Source organism: Nestor notabilis, unplaced genomic scaffold, assembly GCF_000696875.1.
Source record: "Nestor notabilis isolate BGI_N333 unplaced genomic scaffold, ASM69687v1 scaffold20474, whole genome shotgun sequence".
NCBI classification, from domain to species: Eukaryota; Metazoa; Chordata; class Aves; order Psittaciformes; family Psittacidae; genus Nestor; species Nestor notabilis.
Window position 1 is genome coordinate 18,285 of NW_009927125.1, and position 13,651 is coordinate 31,935.

General features: G+C 35.0%; 1 protein-coding gene across 1 annotated transcript in view; it reads right to left on the reverse strand.

Annotated features, from left to right (window-relative positions):
• Nucleotides 1–642: 642 nt before the first annotated feature.
• The window catches only part of NTS (neurotensin), a 13,322-nt gene continuing 313 nt past the window's right edge, over nt 643–13,651 (reverse strand). Inside the window, exons 2-4 of the mRNA XM_010013928.1 lie at nt 9,353–9,417; nt 3,014–3,238; nt 643–1,013 (exon numbers count right to left, since the gene is read on the reverse strand). Of these exons, the coding sequence (XP_010012230.1) occupies nt 867–1,013; nt 3,014–3,238; nt 9,353–9,417 (437 nt within the window). The 3' untranslated portion in view covers nt 643–866. The remainder of the gene's footprint in view (nt 1,014–3,013; nt 3,239–9,352; nt 9,418–13,651) is intronic.

Consider the following 13,651-nt stretch of genomic DNA (forward strand, 5'->3'; position numbering starts at 1 on the left):
TTCCACTTTCAAATGTCTCTCCCAAGTTTCTCATATAACCAGTTTAGTATTTTGACTTAACAGTGACAGCACAGGAGCATGAATCAGCTTTTATTTTTTTCTTATTTTTTTTTCCCTGAACATTAATTAGATTAGGCAAACACTGCAAATTCTTTTACTGATTTAATAAACTCTTTTCATTATTTAGTCAGTGATAACCAAAACTCTAAAGCAGGGTTTGTTCTCACTAGCATATTTTGTTAAAGTCTCATTTATGTATTGCTTTCTTAAATTATAAATATTGAGTGGCAAGTTAGGAGTCAAAAAAATAAAATTTATTTACATGCAGGCTATTTAAAACATGAATTATGAAATTGCCATTTAATAGTTAAATTATAGTGTTTGTTTCCTTCCTTCGATCTAATCCTTAGTAAATTAAACGGGCCAATTTATAAAATACTGTGGTAGTTCTGACTAGTGTATTATATAAAAATTTGCAAGTGTATATATGTTTGAGGTGTTGCATTAGGAAATTGTAAGATTCTCAGTAGGGTTTATGGACAGTATCAATTTTACTTGGTTTATGTCAATGTGCTTTATAAAATAGGAAAAGACTACACTATTGTTGGGAATACGTTGAAATCTCCATTTCGTACAATACATCATGCTTAGAAACTAGATTTATTTGCAAATATATTGGTCCAATTAATCTCAAGTAGGAAAAAAATCACAATCAAAACATCAATTGCAAAAAAGACACAGTTATGTTATCAACTTCATGATTTTCCATAACATATTTCCACACAAGTATGATTTTAGATTTAAATAAGATAACCATAACGCACAGTTACCTAGAAACTAAATATACATTGTTTTCTTCTGCTGCATCAGTAATATGAACTTCGCTTGAGTATGTATGGTCTTCTAGCTTTGTTCACATGTAGCTGCCTTTTCAAAATATAGGGATTTTTTCTTTTCATTATTTCCTTGTCTTGGCTTGAGTTCTCTAGATCAAAAGCATCTTGCTGAAGTAACTGTAGGATGCAAGAAGAGACACAATGTTACCAGCTTTTTTTGGTAATGAAGATTTTAAATTCCTAGAAATTTTATAACACTTTATTTTAACACCTGCCACCAAGAAAAATCTTTACCACAACAGCTGCAGATTTAAAAAAAAAAAAAAAAATAAACACAGAGAACTAAGATCACACTAAAGATGAGCTGGATCCTATGGATGTGATATTTGAATTCCATTAAAACAAACAAGATCATTGGTTTTGACTCGAGAGGAAACCCGGTATGTTTCAGTCAAATTGACTGAAAACTTCCTAATGATTGTCACTCTGTAATCACTCATTCAGGCCAAACACCTCCTAAAACACCCATTGCTAGCTGGTTTCAGCTTTTGAGCAATATTTTTATCTGCAACTTCCTACAGCTAAAAAATCAAAATATGTAATAAATAAGAAATTAAATAAACCACAAGAAAGCCAATATTTTATCAATCAGAATTTCTTATATAACTGTATTTTGAGTTTTACTTGGAGTTTTTGGAGTATTTTGTTCAGATTCTGTATTGCTTTATCTATTAAGATTTCATCTGTTGTCTCACCACGTTCTTCCATGGTCGAGTACAGTGCTGGCTGAAAGGCATTAGACTGAAAATATTTTTGCACTCATCCCGGTATTTCCCTAAGCAATCGAACTCTGTCACTCAATTACTTGATGAGTGAGTGCTCATCTAAATTCTATTTAAATGAATGGAAAGACTCTCATGGTTGCAACAGACTTTGGAGTCAATCCTGAATGAATAAGAGCACACGAACTTCTTTCATTACATAAATTGTTTATTTCAAGCCTTCTTCAAGCCTTCTCCCTCTGGCTCTATCTCTTCTTTTCTTGTGTCTTGTAAACCTCTGCACCGCTTAAGCTGAGAGAGGAATATTTTATTTTTTTTTCAATTTCACATGCAGTACTGTTAGGAGTGATTATTCCCAGCCACCAGAACAGGTGATACAACTACAAAGTAAGGAACTGTGATTATGTCATATGGGTTAGTGCATCTAATGAGTTCTGTGATAGTTCCTTTTCAGAAATAAATGAAGAGATGAAGAGAATCCTCAGAAAACTCTGGTTCTCAAAACTGTTGCAGTCTTTCATATGGACCATGCCAGCTAATGTGAAGGACTGAGAATAAGCCTGCAAATACAGAGCTGTGATTCAGCAAATGAAAGAGGATCAGGATTCAGCCAGACTGTCCATGAATCTGCAATAGCTGAAGAAATTGGGTTTACTGGAAAGTGGGTAGTGACACCCAAATACCTCTCTTCACTCTGCAAAGCAGCTTTTAACGTAATATGTAACAACACAAGTGGATTGTGCCCAATGCGACTCTATATGATCATTGTGCTAAAGTAAGTATCACAAATGGACTATAAACAATCAATTTTTAAGAACAGCAATCCTCATACAATCACAATGTCAACTTCCAAGGTTGCCTTTAGGTGTGGGGAAGCAAAAAACAAGAGTTCCCTTGCTGGTTTCCTAGCAATGATAAGCCTAGACTGCCTGGTAAAATTACATGTATACGTGGGCTCGTGTCCATGCATTTTGAATCCAGTTTGCCTTAGGGCCTTTAAAAGCATTTTCAGAAACTCTGCCTCAGTAAATCTGCATTAACTTCATGTCTGTTAAACAGATATTACTTTTGTGTTCTGGCATACAGCTCACTTTCATGTGTTTGTTTTGTTCCTTGGAATGGCTACAAAGAATGGGGAAAATACATAGTTGAGAATAACTCATTTATCTGTAGGTCAATATAAGAAATAGACATTCAAATCATCAGAAACTACATTAATTCACAGCTCTTTCAATAAGAGGTATATTAAAGGCATTAGAGAACATAAAAAATGGAAGAAAAGCTCAAGCAGTGTGATGAGGATCACATGGGTATGGGTTTTAAAAAAAATCATTACAAATTGAGCCTGAGAGTTTAACAGCAGTTGAAACATGCATTTGTGACAGCTTGTTTTACCTCCCAATGCTGAAAGGTTCTGCTGTGGCAAACTTTTTGAAGCTGATATACTGTCAGCATTGCTTCCAAGCTGAAGCCATCCAGAGTAGCAGGAAGCTCTCTTCCTGAAACAAAATCCTCTTCATCTACCTCTACTGTATCCCCCACTTGGTTGTTTATGTTGTTGACAAGATTGCAGACATTTAGCAGGGTCATTTTCCAGTAAGGAAGTTTTGCTCTGTTAATCTGGAAATACAAACACCTACTATTTAATGTATTGCATTTTTTATTTTGCTTTTTATTAATAATGTGTAACATTCAAATATTTTGGTAGGAACAAGTTCATGTGTCTGAAGTACTTTTTGTCTGCTCAAATTTCAGACAATAATTAGGGCAACTCATTTACTAAATACACCAAGTCTGCTTCCCTGCAGCCTCATGCCCCAGTTAGATATACACAATGAAAAACTAAATTGTTACCAAACCAGAAAGGCAGCATTTCATAGACATTCTGCACAGGTGCAAACAAAAACACAGATGGAAATTAATATTATATAAATTCACAGGTGTAAATAAGGACAATGAGTCAAGCCCACAGGATAAATTCCCAGTACTGTAATTTAAGGTGGATGACTGTGGTTAACCAGATACTCCTCCCCAGTTCAGAACAAATACTAGTAATTTCAAAATTCCCTGATAAAAGGAATGGAGTCCCTGCTTCAGGGCAAGCTGTCTGATGAAGCTGGGTCTGAAGTTATGGAGTCTGTAAGCCCCAGGAGTTTTGGATGCTGAAGAGTCATGAGCCTGGGAGATGTGAACCAAAGGTCTGTGAGCTTAGATAAAGATAGAGAAAAGATGAAACAGAGTTGTGTAAACAACGTATTCCTGATTTGGTAACTGGACTGAAAAACTCAGACTGACTGTATTTAGGTGTTCCCCAATGGACCTCATTCAGAAATGCTACAGAAAGACAGAAATGGAGAAATTTCACTATGGTTTGTCTCAAATTTGCTTGCTCCATAATACCTTCCATTATTAGAGAGATATTTAACTCTCACTTAAAAAATGTTGAGAAAAATAATTTTTCACTGGTACTGTTCTTTCCAAGAAGATGTGGCAACAGCCTTCCCTAGTTTTCATTATCAATAGAAAAAAGTGAAAAACCTAATTCCTAACTCTTTCGCTGCATTGCATGCCTTTGCTGCTCTCTTGGTTCTCCCACTACTAATTATTTCATTCAGATTATACTACTTTTAGTGGTGAGTATCGAAATTGCTTTTCTTAAACAAGAACTGATGACATAGCAATCTCCAAATGCCAAATAGCAAATTCCTATTTATTACTGGGAAAGGCTTCCATGCTTTACCCATTAACTGAAATGTAGTTGCTTCTTTTCCTGGCTGTACAAAGTTAAATATAAGTATTACATTAACAAAGACATTTGCTTTTACATACTAAAGGCATTAATTAAAAGTGTGGATGCAGTGTTTACTTAGCTGAACGTTAGGTTGTTTCTTTGAAATATCTTCCTAACAAAAAGTCATTGCATGCAAGATTTATGCATATTCATCACACTTTACTATTTTTTGAGGGAACAGAGGGAAAATTGGAAGGGATAGAGAAGAAAACAAGAAAGGCTGGCATCACTATCAGCATTAGTTACCAAAAATTCCCTTTTACCCATAACCACTACTGCAATATACAGCTGATACATGCATGCTTTTCAAAATGAGAATAATTTAGCCCTTTAATAAAACCACTTTGTGTTCTTAGATTCCTGACACGGCTCAGAGAGGGAAAAAAAAAAAAAAAGAAAAAATGATTATTTTGTTTTGAGGCTAAGAAGAAATCAAATCTCTCATCTGATTCAAAAGCTTGAAATTGGTTCTGTGTTGTTTACTTTGAGCTCATCTGTTGTCCCATCTAGGTGCCCTAATTAGTCTGTTGAATTATTTTAAAAGATGTGATAGGTTCAAAATAAAAATTAACCTCTTCACAGAACACCTAGTTTAATTCACAGAAGTTAAACCAGCAAAAGGAACAAGCATCCACTGCAATTTTAGAATCTTCCTTGGTCTCTTTTAAAATATTTGTGAAATATAAAAATATGGATCTTTCCATGACAAATGAGGAGACTTCCAGTGCACTTATCTCTCCTGGGTATACTAAAGAAATGGGAGTTAGCACTACAATAGCTAAATTGCAATGAAGAATAAAACCTAGGGGTAGTGCTACATGAACAAGTGAGAGTTCTGAGATTTTAAAAATAAAAAAAAATAATTTAAAAAAATATTCCAGTGGATGGGAACTAAAGAGAAAGGATAAGGAAATTTGTTATGCCTTCTTGCATAATTTATAGCATCTGTTTGGTCTAAAGTTACCACCTTATATTAGCCTGCTGCATGTCTATGTTTAAAGGAACTTTCCTCTGTATATTAGCAAAATACTTAAATGGCAGGCTTCATTAGGTGAAACTGGTCTTAGCTGCTATTTATGAGGTTAGGGGAAAAATTTTTGCAGTGCTGTCTGCAAGCATATTTGTTTGGTAAGGGAGTCTAAGGGAGTTTAATTCCCATTAATACCACACATGTATCACCCCAAAATATTTTTAAGTACACCTGCTTCTGACTTACACTGCTGACAGCTCACAGAATGAGACTATAAAGCATTAGAAACTTAAATCAATCAAGAGTGAAATGTTTTTTTTTTAACTAAACAGGTTATGTCCAGTCACTGAACAAGCAGTCATACTTTTTCATTCCACTATTATAGCAAGGAGTATTACAATCAGACAGCTTTGTTTTATAGATAATTGGAAATCTCTGAGGCCCTTATCCTAAAGGAATATGTGAAAATGCAGTTTAAGATGGCCGTAACCCAAATGTTCAGTTACATTTCCAATGTGTGATATATTCGCGATACAGGTCTAAGGAATAACAACTACAGTTGCTCAAGACAGGTTTTGGAAAACACCCACACAACAGATTAAGGAACCCATATCTGCCAAGATAGAACTAATTTTTTTTTAAGATTATCCTGAAAAATATTTGGGAATGATCTGAAGGAACAAAAGAGACTGCAGTATGAATCAAAATTTAAAAGTTATTAATGCTGAAGTGAATACAATATATGCATTTCCATTGTTGAGCATGCTTCTGAAATAGGACTCAGATATATGGTTTCCCACACCTCATATAACTTGAAAGATAATTTTAAATCATCTAAGAAACTGAAATGAGCTTGAGAATATTTCCTTCTCTGACAACAGGCTTGTCCCATGAAAGATTAGAGAATCTCTTTCCATTTCTGGTTAAATGATACCCCTGATAGTTTGCTTAAGATACTTCTTATGTTCCAGTGCATACCACTCAAATGCTTTTTTTTCCCTCCCCCACAAAAAGAAAGTTTCATTCTCTGTCTATTATATTCTTGTCTTTATCTAGTGAAAGCAGATGAAAAACCTATTCATAATCAAGCAAAACCCAAAGTAATGAAGTATCTCTATGGTTCCTTTTTGGTATAATACTTGAGTTCTTTTTCAGCATGTAGCCATAATAAAAATACTCTCTGTCCTTAAGCAGATATGGTATTGAGTTCTGCTACAACAGTTTCTCCATGGTGTATACTTATGTCTGCAAACATAATGAAATTTTATGTGATGATTGAGTAAGGAAGTCAGTAACTCCTAGGTAGTTGTAACCTCGTCTGCCTCTGACAACAAGGCAAAATTCTCTGGGCACATACAGGCAGCAATAGGCATCCTAGGTGGATGGACCCTCAGAAGGTTCAAAATTTTATTCTAGTGATGATATACTCTTCAAAGAAACACTTTCCTTTTTTTCTTCTCCCCCTACTCCCCACCCCCTTTAGCTAACATAATCTCAGCCTTGTTTATGTTCGGAACATTCTTCATGCAAGTGGTGGTTTCAGGCAAGTATTTAGGAAACTGGGAATAGAGCTATTTATTTAATACAAAATAGAGAGAGCAGATAACTGCATAATCGTGGTACTTCAGGTTGTGTTGTCTTACCAGATCTTCCAAATGTGTCTTTGCGTTTTATCTTAGACAAAAGACAAAGCATTTTAGGGACCTGTTTGATCCTTGTATCTTCTTTAAAATTTAACAACAGGGAAGGGTAATAAACTGTATTAAATGTTGAAGACAGGTTGTAATAAGCATGGACATACTAATTTAAAGATGGAAAGTGATTCAGCATGAATATGACTTTAAAGAGCACTTTGAAAAGGGCCACTAGACACTGAACAGCTGTCTTGAAGTCAAAAGCATAAAGTAACTTTTTCCATATTGGATAGACTCCTGAAGGTTGTAAAAGGTGTGTGCTTAAACTCTAACTGCAGTTTTGATATTATACTTCACAAGTACCTACTTACGAAGATTTTTTCTGTCAAATACTACAACCACAAGTAATAATCCACTTTGCAGCATTTTTAGATCTGAGCTTTCATAAACAATTTTTGTTCCTTTTTTTAATTCTCTTTCCCCCCTCTCTCCATCTTAATGTTATTTAAATTGTCTGAATCTTCCTTTCTGCTTATTACCAAGCCAGTGTCAAAGAGGTTTAATGTAATTCAACAGTAATTGCCCTCAACTGGAACCAAATCTCAGGCACAATATAAAATAGTTATTACCCATATCAAATTTGCCTCTCACACCAGAACCATACTTTTGTTCTAATGAGGGTTAAAAGCTAGCAGAGGACAACAGAAAAAATAAAAAGAACTTGTAATTTCAATAATAAATTGACTAATATTATCCCTTTTGTAGAAAGCACTTATGTACACTTTTTAGTGGTTCCATCATGCCTTACTTTGATGTCAAGAGACCATATATGTCAAACTGATGAATTCTAGGTGGTGATTTAAGCAGTTTAATGTAGAATTAAAGCAATGTCTCCACCATGAATCTACTGCTTACGTCATCTTCAGGTGTCACTTGAGTTATGGTATAAACTGCAAAAAAATTGAATAGCAACCTATACAGTGCAAAACTACATAGAAGAGTATTGTCACAAACACCATTATATTATCAGCTGGTGCACTCTATTTGTGCATTTTTGGTTACCTGAGATTGTGCTCTGTGCTGAAAGGGAGGAAAAGATGGAAGTGGAGGTTAGCTTCACAGTTCTACTGAAGTCAGTAGCAGAAATACCAATAGCAGTAGGGTTTCCTCTGAGGCATACTATGCTTTGCCACATAGAGAAAGAACTACTTTTGTCAGCCTCCTACATTTCTATTTGTCTCAGGAAAAGAATATCTATGAGTCTTTCTGTACTTTAAAGAAGCAGGTGGTAAACAGGTTTATTTAGGATCTAAGGTTAATTATCATGCCAGTAAGGAACATGGGAACCCAAGAACTGCCAGACTGGATGAAAACAATATTGTTTTCGGACCTCATTTCTTATTCTAGTCTATTCAAATAATCCTGTGAAAAAGCTCACATATAAGCAAATACAGTAAATATGGAAGTCTTCAAGGCAGGTTTTGTCCTTAACATTCAACTAGTCATTGACTTGTGAAATTATTTTGGGAAGATTTCTCATTTCTCATTTTGTTTTCCATTGAATTTAAGCTTGAACTCCATTAGAACAAAGGAATAAAGCATTCAAACTTAAGCTCATGGCACTTGTTTCAGTGTTTGTTCATTAATATGTTGCTGAAGAAATATTAGACTATATATTTCTTAGATCATTTGTGGAAAATAACACTGTTAAGAAAGTGTTTATCTATCAGCCTGCTCAGTAGATATGTGCAACACTTGCTGCTTCACCTTGTCAATATGAGATTGGAACTGAATATTTGTCTGTTTGTATTAAATAACATGTACACTGCTTACAGTCTGGCAACTTGTCAAGGAAATCTCATTTATCAAATTATTTTCACAGTCAGGTCTCCCCATTCCTGTGCTAATAGTATGATTAAATTCTTAAACCAAAATCAGCATAACTATTATCAGCTATTTCTTTATGACTGTCTTAATTTTATATGCATATAGGAAAAATTCTGCATAAAAATAGCACTTACGGATTTGACTCAAGGTTAAGTTAGCTTTCGTCAGGCATAATGTTATTGGAAACACATTTCCTCCAATAGATTTACATCTCTGCACATAACACAGTTTTGACAGTTTAATGAAAGTACCAGTGTTACAAGCGAGGAGCACTTTTAGCGTGTCACATCAACACCTTTAAATTTCCTTTGAACTGGAGAAAATATTGCACCAAAGTAATGTCTAGCACTGAACTTTTTGGTCTAGACCATAGGTTATTACTTTGTGCAAAGACTTCTGTGTTTGTAATGAGAATTCATTTGCTTGCTACCCGTCAGAGGAAAAACAATTACCTTTGATGTGTACATATTGGTCAATAAATCTGCTTCTAATGCTTTCATTTCCTCTTCTGAATCTGGGAATAAACCAGAAACATATGTTTATTATTTCATCATAAATCATGAACATTTCAAATTAGCATACAGAATTTAGGTATATCAATTAGTTTTGAAAACCAACCAAATAAAACCCAAACAAACTAACGTTTTAGATAAAAACACAGCAATACAATCTACTGTGAGGAGTCTTCAGGCAGCAGCAACAGTACACTAAAATGGATACTCACTACCTTTTTAAAGCATGATCAAGCTGATTGAAGTGAATGAATCAATTCAGTAATCACTCGTAGACAGGCCCACTAATCTGCAGACCTTTCACTAAACAAAATTGTTGCAAAAGTCTTCATTCAAAATCAGTATGGGTTTCATAACTGCTATTTGTCACTTCTGTTTACTTTGGAACATTTTGGATATCTTTTTTCAAATAATATTTACTTAAGTAACAGCTAAGCATTTAGGTGAATAGCAGTTGTGATTACATGACAAGATTTAGTCTCAATTACTCTTGATGAAATTAAAAATATTTTTTCTGATATGGGGGAATTGAGCTTCATCAGTTTGCGATATAAGCTCTTGACAATATACCAAAAGAAAGTATTCTGACTTCAGATTTTCTTTACTAATTTAATTGACCTTTGATAGCTCAGCAGACTTGCAAGACCTGTGATTTAGTAAATAGGGCTAAAATTGCTGTAGAAAGAGAAAAACAGCCACAAACTTTTCTACTTTGTGCTGTACAGAATCACAAGAAAGATCTGGCCTTCAAAATGTAGCAGCAATCACAGCTTAAAGATAATATATAAACAAATCAGTTAAGGCTTCAAACGAAACAGAGTTCCACATGACTTTTAGCTTTCCTGGAACACCAGCAGTCCAAAGACAATCAGTACTCTTACTTACATTTAAAACCCAACTAAACCATAATCTATTCCATATTCATGTAAGTCATAGAATCACAGAATGGTTAGGGTTGGAAAGGACCTTAGTCCTTTCATCTAGTTCCAATCTCCCTGCCATGGGCAGGGGTGCCTCACCATAGACCATGTCACCCAAGGCTTTGTCCAACCTCGCCTTGAACACTGCCAGAGAGGGAGCATTATGACTTCTTTGGGAAACCTGTTCCAATGCCTCACCACCCTCACAGTAAAGAACGTCTTTCTTATATCTAACCTGAATTTCCCCTGTTTGAGTTTAAACCCATTTCCCCTTGTTCTATCACTAGATTCATCTCACTTTCTTTAAAATGATGAATTCTGTTGACATGTAACACCCTATCACAGAATCTGTGCATAGATTCTGTCTATGCCTTCATTCTGATAACAAAGGAAGCCAACTGTTATATTGCTTTTAAACACCAATCATGGCCAATCTTAACATCAACATCTTACCACCACAATGTTTCTTCTTTGGGGAATTCTTGCAAACTTTCAATTGTTATTCACCTTCTTCTAATTTTAAGCCTAATTTATTTTTAATTACAAACTTATTAATGGTTTGTACATAACTTCCTTCACTATAAGTGATGCCTTTCTATTCGTAATCTTTAACCAACTCATGTATTTTTTGAGAGCAATCACAGCCCTTTCTCAGCTCAGATTTTAAAGGTGTGCTTGCACAGTGATTAGCAGATAAATGCTCTGGCATTTATCTGCTTCTTATTTACCTTCTGCCTTTTGGACAAAAAGTATTCACTGGAAAACCCATAAATACTTCACTGAATGGCTATGCCCGGAGCTATTAAACCCTCACTTGTTCTCCTCTTTTGTAATAGCATTGTATTCCCTAGCTCATCAGAGTGACCCTCCTCTGTGCCTGATGTGATCTCAAGACAGCAAAACATAGTACAGCTTCTAACAGAAGCCTCAGTACTTAACTACCTTAATGCTTACCATTACCTACAGGAAGTAGCTCTCTTGCACATTTTTTGACTTTTTTTTTTTTTTTTCTTTCATGGCTGAAAAATATAGTATCTCATAAAAACAAAAAAAAAAAAGGTCGAGTCTTGTATCTCTTCAGACACTTTCAACTGCTGTGCTTCTGTTAAAAGGAACTTTAAACAGGTACTTCTATTGCTCCCTAATCTATTGCATTTTGTACTGTTGCACTGCTTCTCATTATTTAGGTCACCAAAAACTTCTGGGCATTATGCTGATTTTCCTCTGTAGTGATGCTCCTGTTCACCTCTGCATTACCAGCACACCACATTCATTCATTCTTACTTTTTACAATGAAGTTCTTATTGAAAATATTAAATAAGGCTGGTTTGTAGACCAGTATTACAGCAAGTCATTAGCAACTAATCTCCACCTTAATGCCTTTCAAGCCTTTCAGCACTACTGGCTGTCAGCATTACCTAATCTCTTAACTGCTTTACCATTAGCCAAAATTCTGCTGGCAGCACAAAATCATCTCAGCTGAATTTACACTAATGGTAGCAGCAGCTCCTGTGAATGTGTCACACTGTGACAGCATCATGATTTGTGGTGTCCTGGGTCATACCAGCTGAGGACAATGAAAGGACTTGTCTGCTTAACACCTGTTTTTTTATGTTCCATAGACGATGGAAGGTACCTTCCACACACCATCAAGGTAGGAAGACAGCTGCAGATATGGTAGATAGGTATTAAAAAAACATTTTGATTGAGAAAAGAACTCTGGAGGACATTACTGAGGAGGCTGGTCAAGATTCCTCAAGTGAAGAATCAAGCGAAGCTTGGAGGAGGACAAGGGAGCACATTCAGGTAATTCAGGAGTGAAAGAGACAGATGAGGAGTAAAAGCAAGAGTAGACTCTCAAGACTCTCAGCAATGTATACAAAGTCTGGCTACATATTATTGTTCATATCAGAGCAAAAGTTAAACAGTTTTATGTCCTTTTGATTCTATTAATATATGTATGTTCGACAGGAATAGTTACATTCTGCAGTTACACACTTTCCCCTAAAGGTGAACATTTTCAAAAGAAAATTGAAATGTATTATCATTTTCTTTGTGACATAACTGTCCACATTTGTTAAAATCGATTTGGCCCCTCCACACAAGCTTCACTATGGCATTTCTTATTTAAATATAATTTCAGATTTTCAAGCAAATAAACCACCATGACAGTTGTACAATTTTGCTTCTGGGTTATTTTCTGAGCCTGTTTTAATTTCCACTGTTTTTTTTTTTTTTACTTCAGTGGGCTTTCATTCAGGTTCTACAAACAGTTTAATTTGAAACTGTCTGACTAAAAATACTGGCCAAATATTTGTTTAAAAAGCTTCAAACATATGTGGAGAAAATAATAAATATTAAGCCTTGTCACTAAAATCACCAGTTCTCTACAATATACAGAATGATTGTTTAAACTGTAATAAAATGTATCTATTATGTGTATTTCATTTTTATTTTGCAGGGGATACAAATTGCAAACTTTCATTTAAAGTGAGAATTTGGAAGTCAGAGTCCTCCTGAATACTGAAGCTGAAAAAAATGAAGGTACTTGTAAATTTACTTTTTAAATTTTGTGGAGTTAAAAATTAAAGTAATTTGCAAGTTAGTTAAAATGTGATTTTGAAGCCCATTTTGCTTCATGTCTGTGTGTGTACACCTGTTTAACCTCCACCATACCGATTTTTTATTATAAAGTCATGGCATAAATGACACACACTTAGCTGTGTCGTTTTCCAAAGGAGCAGGCAATGCATTTTAATGTATGGTTCTTTTATAATTTTTAGGTTTCTAAAGCAATTGCTCTGGGATTAGAAATACGTTAACTTTCCTATTGTGCAATCTGCATCTGATTCATCAATTTTTGTTATAATTGCACATCAGTTGCTAGCATCTTTTTCCCTAGAATACAAAAATTGCATTTCTGTCACTAAAAAGTGACTATGTGTATATATATATATAAGTATATATAAAGTGCATATATATATTTTTATCGGTTTGGATTATGGCAGCTGTTCATATGAGTTGCAGAAACGATAATTTGTAGGGTAGTTTGGAAATACATGGTATTCAATAAATCGCAAATGAGGTGACATAATCGAGTAGATATATTTCCTATGTCTAATCTACACTGTATGTCATGATATAGATGCTGTGGGAAGGAATGGTGTAGATGAAGGGAGAAAGTTATGAGAGGGATATAAAAAAGCGATGCTGACCAGAGTGGGCTACCAGGGCCAGCTCCTTGGTGCCTAGATGGCACAACCGCTGCAGCCCGAGGCGACTTCACCCTCTTCCCCAGGGTCCTTCCGGAGGCTGCGAC